The sequence below is a fragment of the Heteronotia binoei genome, chromosome 4 (genome assembly GCF_032191835.1).
Source record: "Heteronotia binoei isolate CCM8104 ecotype False Entrance Well chromosome 4, APGP_CSIRO_Hbin_v1, whole genome shotgun sequence".
NCBI lineage: Eukaryota > Metazoa > Chordata > Lepidosauria > Squamata > Gekkonidae > Heteronotia > Heteronotia binoei.
In genome coordinates, this window is record NC_083226.1 from 140,490,325 (window position 1) to 140,516,923 (window position 26,599).

Sequence of the window (26,599 nt, forward strand, 5' to 3'; positions counted from 1 at the left end):
TTCCTGATACTTTCCTATGATGCCTCTCTGGAATTACTGCCTCTTCACAGACCTTAGGCTATATCTCTTTCTTACTGTTGCTTAAAAAAGGCCCAGATAATTCCAGAGCAATGTTCCTTCTAAGCTGTGAAGTCATGTGAACAAAAATTCTATTTTGTGAGCTACTGGCATTAAAGTGGTGGGCTACTGCATAAATTAGCTTCCTCTGGGGCCATTTTTCCTGAGCTAAGGCAAAAATGTGTGAGCTGGGGGGCTAAAAAACTGTGAGCTAGCTCACACTAACATAGCTTAGAGGGAACACAACTCGGGACCCAAAACTGTGTTGCAGACAGTACTCCTTCTAAGCTGTGGCGTCTTGTGAGCAAAAATTCTACTTTGTGAGCTACTGGCATTAAAGTTATGAGCTACTGCAGAAATTAGTTTCCTCTGGGGCCATCCTTCCTGATCTGAGACAAAAATGTGTGAGGCAGAGACTAAAAAAATAGCTCACACTAATTCAGCTTAGAGGGAACACTGCTCCAAAGATCTGTTTCATTTTAAAAACTTCCCTTATTCAGTGGCTTGCTTGGTGACTTTGGCATTCACTACCCCTTTGAGCCTAACATACCTCATAGTGTTGTTGGGAGGACAAAATGGCAGAAGGAAGACTCCTTGGAGGAATAGCAGGATAAAATTGTACTAAAAAATAAGCAGTGACAATGGATGTCTCTCCTCCCCTTTCAGAAAACTTCTCTCTGCAGATTTGTGGATTCGTGAAGTATCTCTTCCAAACAGTTTTAACTAAGACAGTGGTGCTATTGATGAGATTGTCACAGGGTGGCCTTTTTGAGGCTATACAAAGGTGGTGATCCTCTGTTGATTGGAGGGGCCGGCTGAGATTCTCTTGGGGGACCCCAATGATCAGAATCCCTCTCTTCCATTCTGAATGTCAGTCTCCCCCACCCACCCACGGTCACATTCCATACTCCACAGTTGGGCATAAGCAGATAAAAACAGTAGCAAAACCATTGTAGACTGTTTACTGCACCTCTGGCCAAGCAATAATGTCACTTGATTGACCGCTAGGTGGCACTATTGAACGCATGTTGAAATTAACTGACTTGTTTGCAAGAGGTGTGAGAGTAAGATGCTTGGCATTTCAATTACGAAGAATCATAAGCAGCAACCTTTCCATTTTAATACCCAATTTCAGTTGTATGCATGGGTCACTTGACTATATGACATAGTAAGATTTAAGTTTCTAAATAATTTCTAAGACTAGAGTTTTGGAACTGTTGGCTTTAATGGAAAGCGTTATAAAATATATGATCTAGGTAGGCCTCAATATGCACCATTATTTGGTCCCTGGGCAAGAAAAAGAAATAGTACATTTTCTTCATCTGTTCATGCAGAATTAATTGCTGCCATGCCCTTTTAGTGCAGTCCAGTTTTAGAGTGACCTTGACTTCAGAAGTGAGTAATTATGTATTCACATACTGTTTTGTGACTGAGCTTGTTTCTGCCCTCCAGGATCCTAATGCCTAAGCCACGATTGACCGTTCATGTTGAACCAGCCAGTCAGGGCCCCTGGCATGTAACACATGCAAAACATAGGATCCTGGAGAGACCAATAAAGTGGTTTCCCACCAACCAAATGGGTGTGTTTGGGGCGGGGTTTATTGTATATATTTGTGTGTGTTCCCTCTGCTCCCCAGTCCTGATTCAAAATAAAATAGAGTTGCATCTACCCATGGCTGAACTCACAATTCTTTGCGACACAACAGGATGAATGCCTGGAACCCCTAAATGTGCTGCGTGGAAATTCTCAGAGGAGAAAGAGCCATGACATAGTGCCATAATGCTTAAGAAATGTTAGTGGTATACAGGGAGGCACTTGAAATGTAATTCCTCACTTCACTTTTAGCTCTTCTTTTAATGGGGTTTAATAAAAGCAATTCTTCTCACTAAGGCACATCCTTTTGGGAAAACAAGTCATTCTTCCAGTTGCCACAATTGGTGTGCGTGTTCGGTTTCTTCATGTTTTGCCAGCTAGAAGAGCAAGAAAGAGAAATGCTGGATCAGTGTGGAGAACCGCAAAGCCTGCCTGAGCCAGCTATTGGAGGAAGTGAGCAGCTGTCAGACTTGTTGTTGTGGCTCAGAGCTGCAATCCGGAGGCCACAGCCACTGGCCTTTCATCCCCCACACTCCTGCAGGAGCCCCTTTGCCCGCTGTGGAAGAAGCTGGAACCTGGACTGTAGATAACCGTGGATTTTTACAAGCAGATTTCTGTGCCCATGGGATTTTTGCTGGAACTTCTGCTTTAATAATTTAAAATTTCCTGAATCATAATAGTTTTGGAGATTCTGAACTGATGATGGCAAAACTTCCCAGCATTTACATCTGGCCCCATATAAATGAGGATACTGATGTAGTTATGAATCTGCTGCTTTTGGCTACTGGCTGTATAATGTGTTGCTGCTAATCTTCTTGGATCTCTTAGACAACAACGCTGCTGACTGCATAAGCCAATCATTAAGCAGAACTGATGATACCAAATACAGCAGATGCATATTTCAGTGGCACACACTCCCTGGGTGCTATGAATAGGCCTGGCAATGGAGGATGGGAAAGTGCTGATCAAAGCAAAGCAGGGTCAGCTGGGAGCAAGGCAGAAAAGTTCAGCCATTCATTAATTTAAGAACGTGTGCTATCACTGCAGCAGACTTTACACATGCAGCACCTGTGATTTCTTAGCACAAAATGTTGCATGGAAACAAAGGAAAAACACAGGTCTACTTACAGGGGTAATATTGGTGGGTCAGAAAACGACAAATCACTAGGGCAGCTGGATGAGCCATGTTTTGTATCTAGAGGAGCAGAATCATTCAACCCCCAGTTCTTTTATGCAGGTTGCAGCTACAGTGCTGAGCCCAATGTATTTCATTTATATGCTGCAGCAAAGTTTTCAAAGTGGAACCAAGTTCATACGTTTATAAATGGTTTTGTAGGAAGGTTATGACCTGTAACAGATTACTTAGCCTGTCCAATGGCTCATCTGCTCCTTTCCTAGACACCACCTCAACCCCTATTTTGTCCTTCCCTTCCACTTCTCTTTCTTTGTCCTTCATTGTCCCAAAATTTCTTTCAGCCATTGGTGAGCTGCTTACAGTGGAGAGACAAACTGACACACCTATCTAAAGACACACACAACACTCAGTGTTCTCAGTTTTGTCCAGTTTTGCAAAACATGAACAGCAGAAGAGTCTCATCACTACTTGTCAATTTGGTTTGTAGAAACATCTGGACAAGCATGCGTTACTGGCATCAGAGCATTGAAACAGAATACAATACCAGAATGCATTTCCTTTTAACAAAGCCAAACATTTATAAATCTTAGCATAATCCTATCATTGTTTATATCATTTTGCCATGCCACTCATCCTCCACTCCTTCTCCCTCCATGTGATTCTGACTTCCTTTAGTCAGAGTGGGTGGTGACTTTTCCTTCAGCCCTGGCACATGAAATGTGATCCTTCTAACCTTCTGGAGCAGGGTGAGTGTTTGGTACTTGCTAGGCGAGATTATTTCAGCATAATTAAGAAAACTTGTCAGCGAAAGACTGGTTCCTGGCTGCAGCTCTGCTGTCTGTGGAACAGAACACACATGTCCTTGGCATTCAGGAAGTCCAGCTGTCTTTATCTTCTTGGGCAATGAGTTAGATTCTGTCCAGATGGTGTCTTGATTGCTTGAAGCTCAATTGATTGAATTAGTGGAGCTGTTATCTGCTCAGCAGTTTCGACACCCAGGATTCCCATCCATAGTCATCGCATTAGGCTTTGGTTGCCAAATTCCTGGTGGGAGGGCCAATCAATAACTAACAACTCAGTAGCATCTCTAAGTGTGTGTACTTAACAACCTGGCTCTGGCCTGGAGAACGTGTTCATATGGTTCCTGCTGACCTTGATGTGGATGGGCAGAGATGCATCTGGTGTTCTTTCAACAGAAGGCACTCACTGTCTGATTTACATTTCAGCCTCATTTAACCACATCCTCTGTGCAAAACCCACAAGGCTTTGCTAGCACCTGCCGTCAGGCCACTGCATCAGAGATCAAACTGATAACCTCCAATTTCTACAGCGATTGTGCAAAGAGGCTATGTTAATAAGAGCATAAAGCAGAACCTGAATCCAGGCCAAGACTCAGTCATTGTGAATCTCGAGAGGCCCAAAGCACTTCCTTCAACATACTAGCAATCAGGTTATATTTCTTATCAGAACAAAAGTTCTGAACAAGTGATGGACACACATGTCTGAAATGGTCTGATTTTCCTTTTCTTCCACTAAGAGGGTGGGATATTTCGTTTGAGCACAGTTTATCCGGCAGTCTTCAAAAACAGTTCGAAGAGATATTGCTGTTCTGTTGAACAGAACAAGAAGGGAACCTGGCTGGGGCTGAAGTGAGGAAAGGAAAGGTTTGTACTGGTCTAAATAACACTATGAATAGACACATAATAGACACATATCAGAGCAGGTCTTTGGTTACTGCTTTACTGAATCTGATCTTATTAAAGCATATTGGTTTTTAGTGAATGCATTTGATACCACCTCCAGAGAACCAGCTGCAGCAATGGAAGAACAGACAAAATAATCATTCTATGCAGTAAGAAATTTTTATGGCACAAGAAGACTGGATACAAGCTTTGGCTAACAGCCTGATTTAGTGACCTGCTGCAAGGCAAGGTAGTGTGTTATTAGAGATGTGATTCCACTGAGTAATTGAACAGGATATTAAAGTGGGCTGGACAGAGCAGTCAGAGGGGAGGAAGGACAAAATGGGATAGTGGAGAAGAACTAAAAGACCTTGAACATCCGGATTTTTAAAAAACCAGGTTGTATTTTAAGTATCTCATGGAATGAACTAAGCCTGTGTCCTTGTTTACAAACAGACGGCAAAAAACCACAAGATCAAGTATCAATACATTTAAAACCAAATCAGACTAACTTGTTGGAAAAGGTGGTCATTTTTTGTGGCAGAGAGAAAGAAAGAGACACCAACACCACCACTCCACAGAACTATTTTTGGCCACAGAACTCTAGCAGTTGTGCTCTTACAAGAATAATTATATCTCCAAAGCCACCCTTTCAAATGTTCCATACACTGGAGCAGAATTGGCTCAGGACTGAATCCCAATGGTGGCCCAGTGAGACAAGTTGTACCTTTGCCTTGGTGTGAAGGTCACTATGCCCAAACCAAGATCAGCAACACAAGATGAAGGTGAGAAACAATTCAGATATTCTGCAAAATATCTAGTGTTGAATTAGCTATTTTTCCTCCTGACATGCTAGCTTTCCAAGTGCATGGAAAGATAGCTCCTTGAGAGCACAGAGGAGAAGACAAGATGGCAGCTACTATGCACCAACTGTTACGACACCTACTTGGTCATTTTCTTGCTGCAGTATCTAGCCTGCTAGTTAAGTTCTGTCTCCCAAGCAAAACTTTGTGCCCCTGTGGACATTGTGAGGAGGCATTACTTTTAAACAGTCATATAGAGGTTAAAGCCTCTTTGGCTGAATTAAAGCAGCACATTAATTGCTAAATCACATTGCTGCTGCTTGGTGACTAAATGCTCCCTTAAAACATTGCAGTCCTTAAAGGAAAAATTGAAGTTTATTTGTTCCAGGTTCAAAGTGAACAAACATTCTGTTTTTTAAAAATAACAAGTCTAGATCTGATTAAATAAAAATAATTGAATGTTTGAACACAGAATATTGGCATAGCCTATAGAAATTAATTTTGTATAAGCATACATGGCATTCCTATTTTACATAAACTGATTTTTAAAAGAAAGGTTAAATTTCCAAGCCTCTTTTCCAAGCAGAAATTTCCAAGCAGAAATTTGCCAAAAAAAAGGAGAAAGCAGATTTCACTGAATTCCAGATCTGAAATATTCGGGGGTTATAGGGGGCAACTAGGTTATATAGATACTATTTCATATGACTTTACTGAACCTTCGGACTCATGCTATCTAAAAAAATGATGCTCCAATAGACACTATTTTTACAATGGGATTTTTATGGGCATCAGAACGTCTGTATGGGATTGTTCTCTGTGGAGAGAGCTAGTAAGGCAGAAGATCTGTCTTTCATAACTCATTCTGACAATGAGCAATCCATCTCATCATTTTGGCCTGCTTGTTCACTGCTGAAGACAGAAACGGTTTGATTGTGACTTTTACAGGAAACCTGAAAAGAAATCTATAAGCTAGATGCAGTCAAGCTTTGCATGTTGAACATATCTATAATTTCTCCATACATAGTATACAAGATTAGTATTACATTTGACCACACACCTTGTCTTCAGAGGTGACGCTGGTGACAATGGTGGGCAGGACATTTCTGGTGATGAGGCTTCTTCATCACTGGCAGCTCAGCTGATGTTAGGCCAAAACATTTTTCTTTTTACTCAGGCTTTTAAACTAAGTATTTTAAAAATCTTTTTAGAGGTTGCTTGGTATGAAATCTGTGTTGTGGAAACTGGGGGATGAGGAATTGTTTTTACGCAGCTTTTATGGCCCTGACTTTTTAAAAATGACTTGTTTTATTTTTCAGTTATAATTTGTGATGTCTTCATGATTTTATAGTATTGCATTTATTTGTAAACCACCTCACACAGGCCTCTGAAGAAGCTGCATATCCATTCCCTAAATAAATACCTTGCACATGGACCCAAATTCACCACATTGTATGAGTAGAATTTTCCCCTTCTTGCTTTAGAAAGTACCAAAACCAGGAGGAAGACCACTAACTTGAGTAGAGGCCTTAGTTTAATTACTCCCAAGTTCACAGTCTAAAGGTTTTACTAATACAGAAGAAAGATATTTGTATTTTTGCCACATCTCCATGGCATACATTTAAAATTCTAGTATAAGAATATAAGAGAAGCCATGTTGGATCAGGCTAATGGCCCATCCAGTCCAACACTCTGTGTCACACAGTGGCCAAAAATTTATACACACACACACACACTGTGGCTAATAGCCACTGATGGACCTCTGCTCTATATTTTTATCTAACCCCCTCTTGATAAGAACATAGTATGATAGGTCTGTGCCATTTTAAAGGCAGTCAAAGCTCTACATTTTCAGTCTTATTTGCTTAGAAACACCTAAACACAGATACAAATCAGAACTATTTTTTATTTCATTTTTATTTTTCAGATGTATTTTCCACCTTCCCCACAAGCAGGCTCAGGGCAGATCTCGTCAAACATTCTGGATTCCCACATACTTCAGAAAGTGGGAAGGAAGTTGGCTGTATTTGAGGACAGTCATAATTCCAGGGCTTTTTGTATATAAAAAGCCCAGCAGGAACTCATTTGCATATTAGGCCACACCCTCTGATGCCAAGGCAGCCGGAACTGCATTCCTGCTCAAAAAAAAGCACTGCATAATTCATTATGTCATCTTCACAGTTTGGCTAGGCTTGCCAGTCCCAAGGTCTGGGTGGGGGCGCCCCTATTTTTTCAGACTCCTCCCCACCACCAGCCAGGTGGCCAGCTTGGATAAGCCCCACCCCAACAGCCTCCATGTGCTTTCAAACCTTAGCAAACTTTAAAAGAAGCTTGCAACTGTTTATGTTTCTGAATGTGCATGTGGCTTTAAATCTCAGCAGGAAAGCTGCAGGGGGGCAGGGTGAGCAGACAGATCCACCTTGCTCTGCTTGTTTGGAGGAAAACTCCACCTCCTAGGCTGCTCTGCTTTCCTTTCCCTGTTAACCTGAAGAAGTAGGTCAAAATATAACAGATGGTTATATTCAGCAACATGAGTAAATTGCCCCAGAAAGATTACAAAAGTGTGTGCTTGCTGTTTATTTTGGCTGCTTTGTAAAGTTTGTGTGTTCACTTTCATTTAGTGGAAGTCTAGCTGCTGAGGGTGAGGAAATGAAGACTGTATTCAGGGGAACTACACTGCTGTATTTTTATTTATTTTAGGGCAGGGGTGGAATTCTAGCAGGAACTCCTTTGCATATTAGGTTACACAGTACACACCCCTCATGTAGCCAATCCTCCAAGAGCTTACGAGGCTCTTTTTTGTAAGCTCTTGGAGGATTGGCTACATCAGTGGGGTGCAGCCTAATATGCAAAGGAGCTCCTGCTAGAATTCTACCCCTGTTTTAGGGAATGGGAGTCTCCTGGTTCCACCCCCAAAGTCCCCAGATATTTTCTGAGTTGGACCTGGCAACCCTAGTTTGAATAGATGCTTTAAACAATTCTGCCCTGCTCCACCTTAGGGGTGGGTAGGCCATTATGGCCACTGAGAAAAGTCCCAGTGAGCTGATGGCTTGGGGGGCTGCTGTGTCCACCACCCCCCGGGGCCAAGCAAGAAGCAGATGCTATCTATTGCCTCTGCAAGCTGCTGATACACCCGGAAATGGGTGCAGAGGAGAGCAACGAGGATGATCAAGGGCCTGGAGGAAGAACCCTATGAGGAAAGGCTGGAGAAGAGGAAGCCTTACAGACAGACATGACCACCTTAAGGCTATCATCATCAGTATAGACTGCACATTCCTTTTGCTCCTAGATGCTTAATTTATTTATTATGTGGTAGTAGTACTGCTCATGGTTTATACTGATAAGAGAATCATTTCACCTTGGGGAAGGAAAAGCCTGGATTTATACAAGATGTCCCATGCCTGGATTTATACAAGACGTTCCAACTACGTGGCATGTACACAGCTACATAGAGATTGTTCTCCTTAGAATGCTGTCCTAAGGAAACTACAGCATGGCACTTTGTGAAGATAGCAGGGAACCACAAAGTTAGCTGGCTCCCTGTCTTTCTACTTCTAACCCAGAGGAAGTGGCAAGTGTGATGCAAGGATATGAGGGAGGGAGGAACTGAAAGAGAGATTTTCTTGCATGCATATTGCTATTCAGTTTCAAGAGGAACCTTCTTTTTACCAACCAAGGCTGTTTGTCTTACTTTCAGATTTAGCACTTTCAGGTTTAGCAAAACTTTCTGAACCCTCTTCTAGAAAATTATTTTTTATCTGACTTCCATTACCGAAGCTCCTTTGTGTGGAGAATCTAATAAAACTCCCTAATGGCCTGCGGCACATACTGCTGGCTTCTGATGGGGGTTTTAGGTGTTAGCTGTGAAGTAACCAAGGCAGTAGATAAGATGTGCATTGAGGTGAGTGATAACTTATTTGTCTCTTTATCGGGGCAAACGTGTCTTCAGGAGAAGATCAATAATTAATCTGTAGTAGCGTTTTCTTGCATACTAACATCTGGCCGCTTTAAAGGACAGAGAATTGCTGTAGGTGTAACAGAAAAATATCAGCGGTAACGAAGTATTTGCTGACATTCACTGATGCTGGACAGAGCCAGGGAAATATCCCCCCCCCACCTTTGTTGAAAATCAAGCAGACTCTGGTCCCAATCCGAATGAAGTGAGCTGCAGTTATGTTTCCTCAACAAAAATGAAATTGAAATTGGTAGCAGCTGATTTGTGCTGTTCATTTCAGTGAGAACTAAATGACTAACATTCCACCTGTTAAGATTTGGGCTTCTTAGAATCTCAACCCATCCAGGTAAACAGCAGTTTATCAAGAACTAACGAGTGGGAATGTTAATTTTGTATCAATCTGTGCTCAACTAAGTTGGATAGGCACCGATCTTTTCCTTATGCTGGAAGTGACATGTGACTTCACACCAGAAAGAGCATGGAGATGGCAGAAAGCTCATTCTTTTAGCTCACAGAGCATTTTACAACACGAGGGAAAGCAAGATTTTTTGTGAGCAGTTTGCTGGATCCAGAGGAATTGTAATGAAACAGTCCACTGATGCCTTTCATCTGTGCAGTGTCATAACAGGTGCTTTGCCTTATAAGCAGTTTAGATGCACCTGATTTCTCTAGAACTAGGCCTTGGGGTGATGTTTTCCCTTTTGCACACTCCATGCCACAAGGAGGACAATCTTTTATAGTTTTATGGGATAAGACTTCCCACATTTATGCTAGTAGTTGAGCCACCCTTTTGCTTCATTGAACTATTGCTGCCTCCCTGATGGGAAGAGAGCTTTGAAAGATCTGTTCAGTGTATTTGCATGTGCTGTTGGAAATCACTTTTAAAGATGTGGCAGCTTTTAAAATAGCAACCGCAAAAATAGATAATTCCGATATTAAAATTGATCTTTCCTATGAAAATAAGTATGCCAGAAGATATTGTGTGTGTGTGTGAGTGTGTGTGTGTTCCATTTTCTTCTTGTGGTATTACTTTTTATTCTGTCTCTTCGATTGGTTTTCGGTGATGGCACAGCTACATTCTGAAAACTGTCAATTTCACCTCTTGCATTATGTTTCTAATAGTTCTTTAACCAATTCTTCACTTGGCTTGTATGAACATTCTAACTGTGATATCTATATAGATCTTTCCAGTTTAAAAGAATCTGAGGCAGCAAGTTAAGGAGAGACCTTAGTGTGATAACTAGGAGAATTGTTACCAGATAAAAGACAGTCACAAACTAGTTGAAATAATAGTCTGAATCAGTGTAAAGCATACTTTTTAAAATTTGTGGGGAGTTAGTACATTTATCCTTGCCAATTCAGAAAATGTTTTGTGTAGATTTTGCCCTGAAGGTGATATCATGGCTGTTACTAATGCCTTAAAAAAAACACACACACACACACATTATTTTCTCCTACATACCACATAAGCAGTGGCAGGAAATAGGAGATGGAGAGTCCCCTTGCCCCTGGTGGGAACCTGGAAACCCTAATTGGGGGACTTGGGCCAAAAAACCTGCCTCCAACAGGGGTGTCAAACATTCGGCCCGAGGTCCAGATCAGGCTCACAAGCAACTCACTGTCATCTGCTCCCTTCTCCCTCTCTTGCTTCTTTCTGCAGCACAGCTTGCTTTGCCAGGCTTGCTCAATTGCACAGGAGCTACAGAGCAAAGCCTCTATTTTCTCAATTGGCTGAGCAGCCCATGAAGCAACTTAAGTTACAAAAGCTTGCAATGCCCAGCAATTTCATGTTTTCCCCTAGGCTTTAGGCTTAAAGCATTGACCATGAGATTTCTGTAATGAATGTCAATAAATCAAAAGTAGGTTTGCAACTTACAGACACACACCTGAACGCCACCTAAAGAAGCATATTATGGAAACTTGAAAGATAAACAACAGCAGGATCTCTTAGTCTACTATTCCAACCAAGAGTGTTCCATGAGAGGATTTTTATACCCCAGACAGGAGCTAGTCAGTTAGATGGAACAGTTGGATCTATAACAGCGAGATGTAGCAGGTAGATATTAGAAGCAGCTTATTCCTTGCTGTTAACCATCAGCAATTCCAGGGGAGGGGGGAGTTTTAAGTTTAGAGGTGATAAATTAGTTGGTGAAGAAATTGTCCTGTTTATTCTATTTGCTCACAAGAAAGCTGGTGTCAGGCGATGGAGACTCAAGGCTATATTCATTTGAGACAATGTAATACTTTTATTGGAAACTCATAGCTTGAAACAGAAGTTGAGACTAATACCTTGCAGGGGTGTTTCTGGGTCTTATTGAATCTACATCAAAGCAACATCTGAACAAAGGCATTATACTCAAAACAACAGGGAGTGAAGGTGCAAACTTTCACACGAGAGCCTCTGCTTATCTTCTAGCCTCTGGGAAGATGCTGGCCAGTGGCGGTATCTATTACTGCAACATTGTTTTCCACCCTGAGATCAAATGGTTGTTTAGGTAGATTCATTTTGTTCTCTCCATTGTGTCATGTTGGCATTTCAGGGGTACAGTCATCAATGCTGGGAACACAATCAGGTTATCCTCTTTTAGAGGTGACAGAACCATCAAAGGATGAATAATCAGAGTACAAAGTTCTAAGTCTTTGAATAACCTAACAGGTAGAATTTGATAATTAGAGAGGAAGGCTGTTTTACAGAGTGTGGATGGAATTGTAGCATGGTTAAATACTAGCAAAACTCTCTTATAGGCTGGAGAACTTGGAAGTCAGTAAACAGCAGATACCAGCAGTACCTGGTCAGATTCAAGGTTTTGGTTATTGCCTTTAAGGCCTTGAGCGGTCTGGGGACTGATGTATTTACGGGACCGCTTCCTCCACTATGTCCCTGAAAGGGCGTTACACTCCACTGGTCGAAATCTGCTGGTGATCCCTGGCCTGAAAAAGGTTCAGCTGTCCTCAACAAGGGCTAGGACTTTTTTCAGTCCTAGCCCCAACTTGGTGGAACACTCTGCCAGAAAACATCAGGCCCCTGCGGGATCTTCTACAGTTCTGCAGAGCCTGTAAGGCAGAGATGTTCCACAAAGCCTTTGCATAAAGACAACAATGGTTGCCATGCTGGCACCTTTTTCTCCCCACCCCCTCTATGGGGGATCCCCTCACCCCAGATGTGATGTAATGCCTGAATAATAGCACTTTAAAGTCACCATCGGGGTTTGTAATCTTTTTTAAATGTAACTGATTTTATTTATATTAATATATGTATTTATTTTAATGTTGTACATCGCCCAGAGCCTGAGACTAGCCAGGATGGGGTGATTCATCAAGTTTAATAAATAAATAATAATAATAAATAGCATTAGAGTGAACTCGTAGATGATTACTCAGAAAGGAGACAACCTCTCTTTGAGATTCCCACTTTGTTTTAACAAGGGAAATTTGTAGCAGAACTTCATTCATTTGCAAAGTCCACTGGTAACCAATGTTATCTGTATTAGCGGATGTAATCTGGCTCTCCTTAAATCTTTTATTATTTTTAGAGTCCCACACCATTCTCCTCCCCAACTGCTCATATCCTTTAGGTTTAGGGTTAGTGAGGCCTCCAAGCTTACTTGGAAATGTCTATACAAAAGCCTCAAAGCAATTAATGAGGGAACCCAACTGATTAGTAATTTTTGCTAGCTGTTCAACAATTGAGATAGCAAAATGAGCCAGTGTTAGCAAACATTAGAATGCTGCAAAATGTAGAGGATTGATTTGCAGTTGTTGCAAATCCTTTTGCTTATACAGTGGGAGATTTCCCAGCAAGTTAGCCTCATTATGAGCCAAATCTTTACAGCTGATATGCAAAAGAGACTCATGAGCTAATGAGAACTTTGATGTTAAGGTCATCTAAAACTGCATATCAGTTGGAGAAAGAAAAAGCCATGGGAGCTCCAAAGTTGCTTGAATTCTTCTTAGATTTATCAATCTTTAGCTGTTTTGGAGTCTGAATTTGGTCCTGGAAGTCAGAATCTAGCAGCAATTTTTTTTAGCTCATTTGAAGCAAAGGTAAAAATAAAACACCAAGTAGTGTGCTAAAAATGAGCTGTTAAGCATCCAGGCATGCAGAATAAATACTCATCACCAGTCTTTCCAGATATCTCTCAGCTCTTGAGATAAGTAGCCAGTTTCTGTTAAAATCAGTGTCTCCTGAAGGCACTCTAATTTAGCCAGTTTAGTACTGCTGAAGATAAAATAGACCTCAATAAGACCTAAATAACCTAAATAATGAAAATAAAACAGAGGGCTCAAGATCAAGCCTGATGCCATTTTGTCTGTTTGTCAGTAAACTATAATTTAACCTCTTACCACCTCTGTTGATCCTTCAGATACCTCCATCATATAGGAGATCTCATTGGGTAGCATACACCCTTCCACATCATAAAAAGATGGTTATTTTAACAGGAATTCTGTTTATTTAGGCAACCTCCAAACAGTGCCGCTCAGTGACTGCTGGAAAATGCGAGCACAGAAAAAAGAATTCCTATGGAAGCTAGAATGTGACTTCATCATTGCCTAGTTAGTTAACTTTACTACTTTACTTTCTGAACATTTTACTACAGGTAGCCAGATAAAAATCAGTGTTTCTGCTATCTTTTTGTCTTTCTACAGCAGACCTCTCTCTCCCTTGTTATCTTATGGCCAGGCACATCAGCCCAACTTCCATTATTGTGGGATTTAAACACCTTCCAGGCATCCTGATGAGATCTGACCCTGTGACCTTTCTCCATCCAATTTATTTTGACAAATCCTGATTTTTAGAAGCTTCCTCTTTTGAAATCAAATGTAACCACATTGATCTTTTGTGAGCTTAACAGTGCTGCAGTCACAGCACTTAACAGTACTATGTTTCAACAATTGCATTTCACACTAGTTCTTGAGGATCACTCAAGCTCAAGGTGAATCGTCTTGCTGGTTATGTAACTAAATGTTCCAAGGGACTATCATTAATGGCATATATTTTTTCCCTGACAGTCAGAACATGCATTTACACAACATAAGGGTAACTGAAATTTCCTATTACAACTTCTTGCTTTAGTCTCTTCCATTTCTTTTAACTCAAGACTTTTGCTAACTTGAAACTGATGTGGACAATACTTTTCAATACTTCTCCACCATGTAACAATTCTCTGGGGAAGTGTATTCCTCTTATATTTTCCAACTTGACACAATGTTATCTTTCACCCAGTTTCAGAAATGCCCACTATACCTAAGTTTAGTTGTATATTGGTTCCCAGCATCCCTGTGGAAAACTTTTCGCACAATTCAGTGCCTTCTGGCTTTGGGAAACTAAGTACCCATTGAGGCCTTAGGGTCTCTCAAAGTAAGGCAAATGAATTGTGTCCTTTCAATATTGCATGTAATAAATAACATTAAACCTAAGCTAGTACTAGTAAATCAAAAGTTCAGTCCTAATTTTTATAATTTAATTCTTATTTTAAAAATGTGCCACATTCAAGCATGTCTCTAGCACCAGAGAATTTTACTGTTGATTTTGAGTTTATATATAAAACAAATTTCTCCAGGATTTTGAATGTGCCTCAAGTGCATTCAGTATTGTTATTCCATCTTCTCTAGACTTTAATATGCTACATTTTTTACAGTATCTTGCCATTATTCTAATAAACTGGGAGGGGTGTACAATGGAAGGTGGCCAACATTGCTGCTGACCTGGGCCTAAACATTCTTTGCTTTAAAGATGGATTCTAGACTATTCTGCAGGTTTACATACTGGATTAGTAACTTGCTTTTAATACAATGCACTCATTTAAACATGGAACAATATGAGGCATTTGTCACAGATATATTTGTGGTAGCATTGTACACATTGATATTTGTATGTAATCTCATGTATAATTTTCTTTTTACAGATAATTGCTAACAGAAGCTACAGTTGTGAAGATTTAGGACTGAGGCAGATTCCAGAATACTTGCCTTCTACTACAGAAGTTCTTGATTTCAGCTTTAACTTTCTTTACACCCTTCAACTATCAACTTTCAGCAAGTTGGAGGATCTGGTAACTTTAGACCTGACAAGGTATGATAGATTTTACCACTGCATAGATCCCTTTTTTATCTTCAAATTTCAGAAGCCAGTAGTATCCCCAGTTGCTGTTCTTACAGCTTTAAGTGTGAAAAGGTGTGTGGTAGAGATGTCTTTTGCTGAAAGTCCTTGGAAGTAGTTGTACCCAGAACTTTTTTTGAGCAGGAACATACAGGAACGCAGTTCCAGCTGGCTCGTGTCAGGGGCGTGGCCTAACATGCAAATGAGTTCCTGCTGGGCTTTTTCTACCAAAAAAGCCCTGGTTGTACCTGTAAACTGATAACCATCAGGACATTTTATAATTGTGGTATTTGGCAATGGTCTGTAGAACTTCTTCACGATTGCTTCATTCTCTGTGATCTTATATTACTGAAGGCTCTCTGTGAGCTCTTAAAAATTTAATTTGAAAATGGCACCTCTGAAAGACTCTTGCCTTGAAAACCCTGCAGGGTCTAGAATGTGACTTGGCAGCTCTTTGCACCACCATCAAGAGAAGAACAGAATGGTATGAAGACCCATTCTAGGCTGACATGATAAAACACCAATGCCGAGACTTCTATCTGTCCAGCTGTGATTAAAGCAACTTCGAAAGGGTTTGCTGGGCCCACCCTTAAGCAACTTAACCTGAATGTTTCCCAAACTTAGAAACTAAAGGGGGGGGGGGTTGGAGTAGAAATCAAGAATCCCTGCACATTTTGCATGCAGCTTGGTCAGGGGATCTCTAAGGCAACTGTCTTTTGAAGTGTGCTTGAAGCACACGAAAACTTACGTTCTTAATAAAACTTTGTTGGTCTTAAAGGTGAACTTGACTCTTTGTTCTACTGCATTTTACACCATAATATGGCTGAATCTGCTATCAATAATTAGCCGTGCTGATTAAAAACAGTAGTATCTATCATTACTTAAATTATAACAGAAATGAAAAAGACAGGTTGCTTACCTGTAACTGTAGATTTTCGAGTGGTCATCTGTGCATTCACACTCATGGGATAGAGCGCCTGCGCCGATCCCCGAATCAGTACCTAAAAAGCCTGGGATTTTTTCGCGCTCGGCACCAACGGGCATGTGCAGGCATCCCAGTGCGCATGCTTGCCAGCGCGAGGATCCCATCAGTTCCTTCCTGACTGCTGGAAGCCCCTACTGGAGGGAGACCGTCAGCAGTGGGGAAGGAGGGCGGGTAGTGTAAATGCACAGATGACCACTCGAAGATCTACAGTTACAGGTAAGCAACCTGTCTATCTTCTTCGTGGTCTCTGTGCTTCACACTCATGGGAGATTAGCAAGCAAGACATACCTGGAGGCGGGAAGACGGTCAACCAGAAGAAACAGCTTGCAGCACCGCAGCTCCCAGACAAGTCCTATGCTGAGCATGCACATCCAGCGCATAGTGCTTCATAAAGGCATGCGGAGAGGACCAGGTGGCAGCCTTGCAAACGTCCGTCAGAGAAACGCCTTTCAGGAACGCCACTGACATCGCCATCGATCTTGTAGAGTGTCCGCAAATAGGCCCAGGCAACGGCTTCTTTGCCAACAAATAACACAGTTTAATAGTGAGCCATTTTGACAGCCGCTGAGACGAGAGTCTGGAACCTAACTTAGGAGCAGCATAAGAAACAAAAAGATGCTGGTCCTTATGAAAACTCTTGGAGTGACTCAAATAAAACAATAAAGCACGCTTAACATCTAGAGCATGCAACCTACGTTCCTCCGAAGAAGAAGGTGTAGGATAAAATGCGGGCAACCAAACTTCTAGGTTAAGGTGAAACTGAGAAACCACCTTGGGGAGAAAATAAATATCAGAAGCTAACGACACTCCAGAAAAACTAGATATGGGTAGTCACAACGCATAGCCATGAGCTCCCCTGCACGGCGTGCTGATATGATGGCTACCAAGAAAGCAGTCTTCCAAGACAGAAGCTGTAACGAACATGTGGCCATTGGCTCAAAAGGACGCCGAGTCAGCCTGTCCAACACTAGAGTCAAATCCCACAACTGTGGGGGTGATCTCGATGGAGGATGAAGCCTAAGCAAATCTCTTAGAATGAGGGTGTGCAAAAATGGAATGTCCCTTGACTGGTTATCTCCACCAGAGATAACAAAAACTCAAAAATCACCGGCAGTCCCACCCTCTGGGGTGAAACTGTAGGGTCAACTAAAAACTGAAGAAACCTCCGCCACTTTCTATTATAGGAAGCTGGGTAGACAGCTTCCTGCTATTCAGGAAAACATGTTGGACTCTGCTGGAGAACTCACAGGGTTGATGAACCACGCTGTCAGCTTCATGTGGGGCACGTTGTGATGGAATACTTGACCGTCCTGAGCTGACAGAAGGTCCGGTTCCACCGGAAACTGGTAGAAGACCCCTCCTCGCCAGTTGGAGCAAGATCGGGAACAAGTTCTGCTGAGGTTACCACGGAGTCACCAGGATGCAGCATGGTCTCTCTCTTGCAATCTTGTTGACCACCCTTGTCAATAATGGCAGAGGTGGGAACAGACATAGGAACCGACCTTTCCACGGGAACAGCAGACAGTCTCCCAATGACTCTGGATCTGAGCCCCCTCTGGAGCAAAACAGAGAACACTTCCGGTTCTCGGCTGTGGCAAACACATCCAGCTGAGGATACCCCCAGAGCTGAAACACTGGTTGAAGGAAGCACCACTGTATCTCCCACTCGTGTGGGGAGGCCGCACCCCTGCTGAGGAAGTCTGCTTGCAGGTTGAGCAACCCTGGGAGGTGCACAGCCTTCACAAAGATGTCATGATCCAGGCACTCTGACCACAGTTCCAGTGCCAGCGCACAGAGCCGTCAAGAAACTGTCCCACCCTGTCTGTTGATGTAACACAGGGCAGTAGTATTGTCCATTAGCAGAGCAACAACCTTCCCTGCCACCATGGGGCGGAAGGATCGAAAAGCAAAGTGAACTGCCAGCAGTTCCAGGTAATTTATATGACAGTGAGTCAATTTCAAAAGCCAAGGGCCCCCCACACACAGAGCGTCCATGTGGGCCCCCCAACCCCACAAAGACGCATCTGTTGTGATCGTCACTGTTGGCACAGGTAGGTGGAAGGGAGTTCCCTGACAAATGTGGGCCTTTGATTTCCACCACTGCAGTGTTTGAAGTGTCACAGGTGGAATTACAAACCTCTTTTGAGGTGAGTCCCTTAACGGTCAAAACTGATGAAGAAACCAAAGTTGTAGGCCTCTCATCCTCAGCTTCGCAAAGAGACGCACGCTTGTAGTCGCCATCAGCCCCAACATCCACTGCAGCTGTTGCGCCGTGCCCTACTTTCGACTCTGCAGAATTTCGACAAGGTTGATAATGTCCATCGCTCTCTGCTAAGACAGAAAGGCGCGATGAAGGTTCGTATCCAGCAAAGCCCCTATGAACTGAACTGTCCGTGATGGAGTAAGGTGTGATTTCTTTAAATTGACCTGCAGACCCAAGAAGACGAAGAGTGGTGGCAATATGGTCTGACAAACTCTCCTTCGACTCCGCCACAAGGAGCCAATCGTCGATGTATGGAAAGACGACTATCCCTTGAAGCCAAAGGTGAGCAGCCACAACGCTCATCATCTTTGTGAACACCCGAGGTGCAGTGGACAGGCTGAACGGAAGGGCCTTGAACTGGAAGTGTTGAGAACCTACTGCAAACCGAAGGAAACATCTGAACACAGGATGGATGCTGACGTGAAAGTAGGCATCCTTGATGTCCAGCGTTGCCATCCAGTCTCCTTGGTTGATGAGGAGCAGAACTGTTTGCAGAGTGGACATTCCGAACTTCTGGTACAGAATAAACTTGTTCAGATTCCAAAAGTCCATGATTGGTCTCAGGCCCCTGTCCCGCTTGGGAACCAGGCAGTAACGAGAGTAGAAGCCTCCCGTCCTGGCCTCCACCGGGACGCGTTCTATGGCTTGTTTCTGTAGGAGGTTGCTCACCTCTGCAAGCAGAGGTGGGGAAGGGGGTGTGGTGATTACCACAGATTGGTTCGGAATCTGAGCAAAGTCTATTTTGTAACCTTCCGTGACGATGAAAAGCGCCCACCTGTCCATAGAGATGGACTCCCAGGCCAACAGGAATGGGCGGAGGCAGATAGACAACGAAGAAGTGTCACCGTCCCCACGTGCTACCGGAAAGTCAAAGGCCCTGCTTTTGAGGGCGAGTGCCCTTGGACCTGCCAGTGGTCTGTGCTGAAGTGTAGCGGTTTCTGCTATTCCCCCTGTATGGGGACCTACTCTCAGGTTGGGCAGAGCAAGGTCTCCACTGCTGTTCTGGGGAGAACTTTTGATATGGTTTCTTGGACCAAGGTTTGTGCCACTGTTTTGGTTTTGCAGCTCTGGAAGATGCCGGGACACCCAGGTTCCTGGAAGTTTTTATGCTTTTATCCATTTCCTGGACAGCATTGTCAGTGGTCGAGCTGAAGAGGCCTTTGCCCTCAAAGGACATATCTTCAATGAAGACCCTAGTGTCTTGTTGGAGGGCCATTGACCTGAGCCAGGAGTGACAGCGAAGGTAGACAGCAGACGTGATGGTTTTTGCTGAGACGTCCACCATATGCTTTGCTGCAGCCAGTTGTTGCTTGGCTACAGCAAAGCCTTCCCTCTGCAACTTCTTTGCAGCAGATCTCTTCTCCTCACTAAGGGAAGACAGGAGGGGGGTGAGTTGTTCCCACACTGAGTATTGGTATCTAGCCATGCACGCAGCATAGTTAGATATTTTTACTCCCAGCGCTCCAGCAGAGTAAAACTTCCTCCCAACGTTGTCCAGCTTATTTCCCTCCTTATCTGGTGGAGAGGAGTGCGTCTTGTGGGCCTTTGACGAGAAGGAAACGATCACTGAATTGGGCTTTGGATGCGTGAAGAGAAATTCAGCACCGGCCTCTTGGACACGGTATATATGGTCCAATGTTCTTGATGACATAGGTGTAGAAGCAGGCTTTGCCCAGGGCTCCTTCACCGCCTGTAACAGGCATAGCAACTGCTGCAGACGTATCCCGCTGCATGATGTCGAATACAGTGTCATCTACAACGGGTTGTGGTTGTGTCACCGGAAGAGAGAGGGAGAGTGCCATCCTCTTCACCAGGTCCCCATACGACTTCAGATCCTCCGATGGTGAAATAGGAAGATCCTCAGCAGTATGAGACACTGGTGATGATTCCAAAGCCCTGTCCGGATTATCGGTACCGATTTCGGAGTCCGACGATGAAGACTCTCTCCTCACGGAATGTTCCAAGAGCACCGGCGTTGACTCTCTGACGGGTGACCGGATCGACACCGACGACCTAGGTTGGACTTCCTCCACCACCACGCCGCGTCTTTTGGGCGGAACGGACATCAATGTCGAGGGACGCCGTCTAGAATGCTGAGAAAGTCTCGACATATGGGATGCCTCGGATTGCTGGTCCCAATCTGCAAATTCACAAGGGGGGGTACCATTGGTAGGGCAGGTATGGATAGGGGTAGGGAGGCCACTGGCGCTGCTCCCACGGTGGAAGCAATGGGAAGCGACGAGCTACGGTAGTTGGTTCCAGCTCTCTCCAACCCCTCGCCTGATCCAGCAATGCTGACAGCTCCACTGGTGCCGACACCTCCACTTCCGAGACAGAGTTTCTCTCAGTCCGACGCCTTGACCCTGAAGGGTGGGAGCACTGAGTAAGGTCGATCTCTTGCTCCGATGCCGATAGACGCAACTGCTGTGAAGCACCGCCTCTCAACACCGAAGGGCTATGATGTGGGGACGCCAAGATCTTCCTCGGTGGAGCGGTCGACATCGATGTCAAAGCGTCGTGAGAAGGGGAAGGAGTGCGGGACGATCTCTTCTTCTGCTTCTCCTTGGATTTCACCTTCTTTGGTGCAGATGATTGGGTCTCCGAGTCATCCTGACGCTTCTTAGCTGGGGTATCCACTGACCCTTCAGAAGGTCGCTTTGTGGAATGCCTGCGCTCAACCAGCATCTCAGTCCTGATCGGCGATGTATCGGCCGATGTGACCGTTGAGGCTGCGGCCTCTCCCATCGGTACCGACTGGCCCGATGCCATCTTTTGAGGACAAAGTGCCGACTCAACCAACGCGGTCGACAGCCTTGCTGCTCGATTCTTGCGAGTTTGTTTAGAAAAACTCAGGCACTGCGAGCAAGAATCAACGTGATGTCTCTCGCCCAAACAGAGAAGACAGAGGGAATGGCTGTCGGGGGGGGGGGGGGCAATCTTCTTCCCACAGGAGTGTCACCTCTTAAAAAAAACCCATCGTCTTTCCATAGACGCCAAGGAAAGAACCCACCCAGGAAAGTCTCTGAGGGGAAAAACGGGAGAAAACTGGGCCCTGAAGGGCAAGTCCAACAATTTTTTTTTAAAACAACACTATCTAACAACTAACTAACTACACTAAGAAAATAACAAATGGGCTATATACAACAAGAGAGGAAATCCTAAGATTACTTTACCGACCGGGGACACAAAAGGAGATCCTCTCAGCGCAGTGGTCAGAAAGGAACTGGTGGGATCCTTGTGCTGGCGCCGGCGAGCATGCACACTGGGACGGCTGCGCATGCCCGTTGGTGCCAAGCGTGAAAAAATCCCGGGCTTTTTAGGTGGATCGGCACAGGCGCTCTATCCCCATGAGTGTGAAGCACAGAGACCACAAAAAAAGATCATTTTATTAACTTCGGTTATACCTCACCTTTCTCCCCAGTCAGAACCCAAAGTGGCTCATATCATTCTTTCTTCCTCCATTTGATCCTCCTAACAACTCTGTGAGGTAAAAGCTAGACTGTATGTGACTTGCCCAAGTCACCCAGGAAGCTTCCATGTCAGAGTGGGCAGCTGAACCTGGGTCTTTCAGGTTGCAGTCTGACATTCTGATGCTACACCATGCTGGCTCTCTTTTAGCTTTAGTTAACTCTTTAGATGGATAGCAACCTTAGCAAGAGGCTAACCCAATAGCAGACTGGGTCTAAAAATATTGCTTGCCATGAGACAAATGGGGGGGGGGCACAACTAGAAGGCTATCATTTCATTTTTATAAGAAATAAATAACATTTCCCCCCCCCCAAAAAAAAAATACAGAAGTGGAAAAAGGTACAATCAAAACTTTTGCGAAATAAATGAATATATATTTTTAGTAATTACAGCGCACATATTAGAAGTCAAGTTGCACCTTTAAGACCAACAAAGTTTTATTCAGAATGTAAGCTTTATCAGGCAATAGGATGGAATGGCAAACAGTCCTAAATATAGAGAGTGGGCAGTGAATCAGTATACAAAATAATGGAAATGTTAGAAGATTAAAAGAAGAAATGTACATATATTGTACATTTTACTGGCAGTATGTAGTAGATATTAAATGTTAATACAGATGGCATTTTCTCCAGGGGAGCTGATCTCTGCCAGCTGGAGATCAGTTGGAAAAGTGGGAGATCCCCAGGCCCCACCTGGAGGCTGGCAACCCTAAATACAATGTAAATTTTAGCAGCATTACGGTCATAATATCTGAACCTCTATTATATTTTCAAGTTACTAAAAGTACATTAACATTTTTAATATATTGTCTAATGTTTAAGGAGGCCCACTTCATCAGGGTCCCACTTGCCATCGGGCAAGCTGACACTCTGGCCAATCCGCCACTGGGCTAACAGTTGTATTTTCTTCACTCCCAAAGTTGCAGTGTACACAAATAGAAGATAACTTCTCTTGTAGCAGCTTAACTTGTTTTCTTGCTTTGTTCCTAGCTAACAAAAAAAAAAACCATGAACAAAAATAGAAGTTCATAGTTTTATTCAGTTTTTTTAATAGAATTGCTGCATTACTGATGCCAGAATTATTGTTTTTTCTTTTAAAGGTGTCAGATTAATTGGATCTATGGAGGTGCCTTTCAAAGCAACTCTAACTTGGAGACTATTGTGTTGACTGGAAATCTTCTTTTGTTTCTGGCAGATGAAGCATTCACTGGACCCAATTGTTTGAAACATCTTGATCTAACTCAAACGGGGCTCACTAGTTTAGCATTTATCCCAATGCAAGATCTTGGCAACTTAGAAACCCTGATATTGGGAAGCAACCACATCCAATCATTAGAACTCCCACCAGACTTTCCCACTAGGAATCTCAAGTACCTGGATTTTCAGCTGAACACCATACAAAAAATATCAGCTAAAGATATATCAGTACTAAAGAAAACTAACAATCTGACTCTCATTCTCAAAGGAAATAATATTACACACATTGAAGACAGAGCTTTCAGTTCTATGTTTTTCTACAGTTTGAACTTTGGTGGCTGCGTTAATGTTTCAGTGATCTTGGAAGGACTGGAAGGAGCCAAAACAGTTTTTCTTTGGCTTGGGACTTTTGATGATTGGGACAATGGAATAGATTTAAATGCCTCTATGCTGCAAAGGATCTGCAATATCTCTGCAGATGACCTTAATCTGCAGTATCGCTATTTTAGTCAGATCTCAGCTGACACATTTCAGTGTTTGACCAAACTCCAAAAGATAGATCTGACCCACACCTTCCTTCAAATGTTGCCTCATGATATTGTTGGGATGAATATGCTGAAGGAATTAAATCTCAATATGAATGCTTTTGTGGACCTCTGTGACATTCATTCTTCTGCTTTCCTCAACTTGACCCACCTCTCCATTAGAGGTAATTCTGAGAAACTGAATTTGGGCTCTGGATGCTTAGAAACATTGTCAAAGCTTCAACATCTGGACCTGAGCAATAGTAATGTAGAAAGTCCAGACTGCTGTACCCAGGAACTCCGTGGTTTGAACAGCCTGAAACACCTCAATCTGAGCTATAACAAACACCTTTTGTTGCATGACATAGCCTTTGAACAATGTGCTGAGCTGGTGATCCTAGATTTCACTTTCACACGGATCATCACAAATACATCCCAAGGACCCTTCCACAATCTGCATTTTCTGCAGTCCCTGAACCTTTCACACTGTCAGATTGGCCCAAGTATTCAGCACATCTTGCAAGGTCTAGAGAGCCTTATTGTTCTGAACCTGCATGGGAATAACTTTGGATCTGGTACAATGCTGAATGAAAATGTCTTTTGGCAGACACCCAATTTAGAGGTATTAATTTTATCTTCCTGTAAATTGCCAGCTATACAAACAAAAGCATTTTATGCCCTCAAGAAGCTAAAGCATGTGGACTTGAGCTACAATAACCTTATTGCATTCAGTTCAGATGCATTTTCCAATTTCAAGAGCATTTATCTCAATTTTGCCAATAATAAGATCCGCATTATCCCACGTGATATGTTGACTAGCCTATCTGGCAAGAGTGTAATCAATTTAAGTTACAACCCACTGGAATGCACCTGTTCCAATATTGGATTATTAACTTGGTACAAGCAAAACACAGATAAAATTGAAGACTCTGAAAAGACAGTGTGCTCTGAGCCCAAATCAGTAGAGGGTGTTAAGCTCTCCTCTATAAATCTGTCCTGTGGACATCATACTGCGCAAATAGTATTGATTACCTTAGTTGTGATAGCTTTAATTGCAGCATCCTTAATTCTGATCACACGTTTTTTAAAAAGAAAGTACCAACAAATTTGAGATCTTTAAAACAAAGGCACACAGCTAATTTCAGAGAAAAGAATACTACTAATTCACTACAAAATTACTAAAAGCAGTTTATAAGGAATGCTTTGTTTTTTTCACTTTTGACATTAATACAGCAACCATTTAACTCAGTTTTTATGTTAGATAAAGTGGTGGCAAAGATTGCAATATACAGAAGATAGAAAAGCGAGGTAGAGTTAACCTTGCACATACTAAATGGAATTACACAAAAATCTATTCTCTCAGTGGTATATTAGGAGATTCTGGTGACCACAGCAGATGCAGAACAATCCCTCTGCTAGCCGGCCACTTGTGTGGCAGACGACTAAAGAGGCAAATAGTAACTTATTTTTGGAAGTGAGACAGAAAGTGAAGATGATTGGTTTTTTTCAGTGGTCATTCCACCTCTCATTATGAATATTCCTTGGCCAGTGTGCAGTGTTTAATGAAATATACAAGTCTGCCATTAATGGAGAACTCAGTGGTTATAGCGATGGCCTAGGACTAGAGAGACCGGGATTTCAATCCCTACTCTCCAATCAAGTTTAGTGTGTAAATGTGGACCAGTCACTCTCCCTCTCTGGGCTTAACTTACATCACAGGGCTATTGTGAGGATAATATTTATATGCATATCAAGCCATAATCAAGCAGAAGTTTATAAGCACAAGACTTCCAATCACCTGCTTGTTCTCTATCAGGTGACCAACAAGTCTGGACTGTTGCTTCCAGGGACCTTACACTGAAAATTTCCCATTTATTATTTTAAATACAGGTTACCAAACACTTGTGCGCATACAAATTTTAGGGTAACCCCCATATCCATACATTCTTTTTCTTCAGTTCATGTCCTATTAATTTTATATAGGCAAAAGATTGTTTATGAGAGCCCTGTGGCAGAGTGTTAAGTTGCAGTACTAAAGTCCAAGCTCTGCTCAGGACCTGAGTTTGATCCCAGCTGAAAGTGGGTTCAGGTAGCCGGCTCAAGGTTGACTCAGGTTGTTAAAATGAGTACCCAGCTTGCTTGGGGTAAAGTGTAGATGACTAGGGAAGGCAATGGCAAACCAACCAATAAAAAGTCTGCCAATAAAACGACAGGATGTAACATCACCCCATGGGTTGGTAATGACTCAGTGCTTGCACAGGGGACCACCTTTGCTTTTTAAGATTGTTTTCCAGTTACCCTGCTGTAGTATTTTGATTCTCAACTAAAGAAGTTAATTATAAGCAGCTACAATTTATGTATTGTTCAGATTTATTTTTATATCAACTGTGCACTCATTTGTACAAAGTACATCAATTTCAAGTCCCTTCATTAAAAAAATTCCAATGTATGATTCCAGAATAAATGTGTAGATAAACCATACTTTAGATGCTTCATACATGTGTGCACCTTGAAAATAGGTTTTGTACTCATACTCAAAGACCACAGCCATACTTGTTTTTCACAAGAGGTAGAAGCAGAAAGGAAAACATATTGAGTAGAATGTGTTTAACAGTTCTGAAATCAGCAGTTTAAATGGTTTTATATATCAATGGGATACATGATTTTGTTTTAACTGTAAATTACTTTTAGAGCATGTTAGAAAGATGGCTCAGACATTATAAATGAGTACAAATGTACAGTAATGTGGGCTGAAGTTCAAGTTACATATATGATGCATAAAAACAATGTATTCATCAGTGAAATAAATACCTAACAGCATGGTTTTTCATTTCATTTCA

At 42.7% G+C, this 26,599-nt stretch overlaps 1 protein-coding gene across 1 annotated transcript; it reads left to right on the top strand.

Annotated features, from left to right (window-relative positions):
* Window positions 1-8,947: 8,947 nt before the first annotated feature.
* On the top strand, window positions 8,948-26,594 carry CD180 (CD180 molecule). The gene is made up of 3 exons (XM_060235895.1): window positions 8,948-9,169; window positions 15,130-15,296; window positions 23,139-26,594. The coding sequence occupies exons 1-3, from the start codon at window positions 9,080-9,082 to the stop codon at window positions 24,868-24,870; spliced, it is 1,989 nt and encodes a 662-aa protein (XP_060091878.1). The 5' UTR covers window positions 8,948-9,079; the 3' UTR covers window positions 24,871-26,594.
* Window positions 26,595-26,599: the final 5 nt, after the last annotated feature.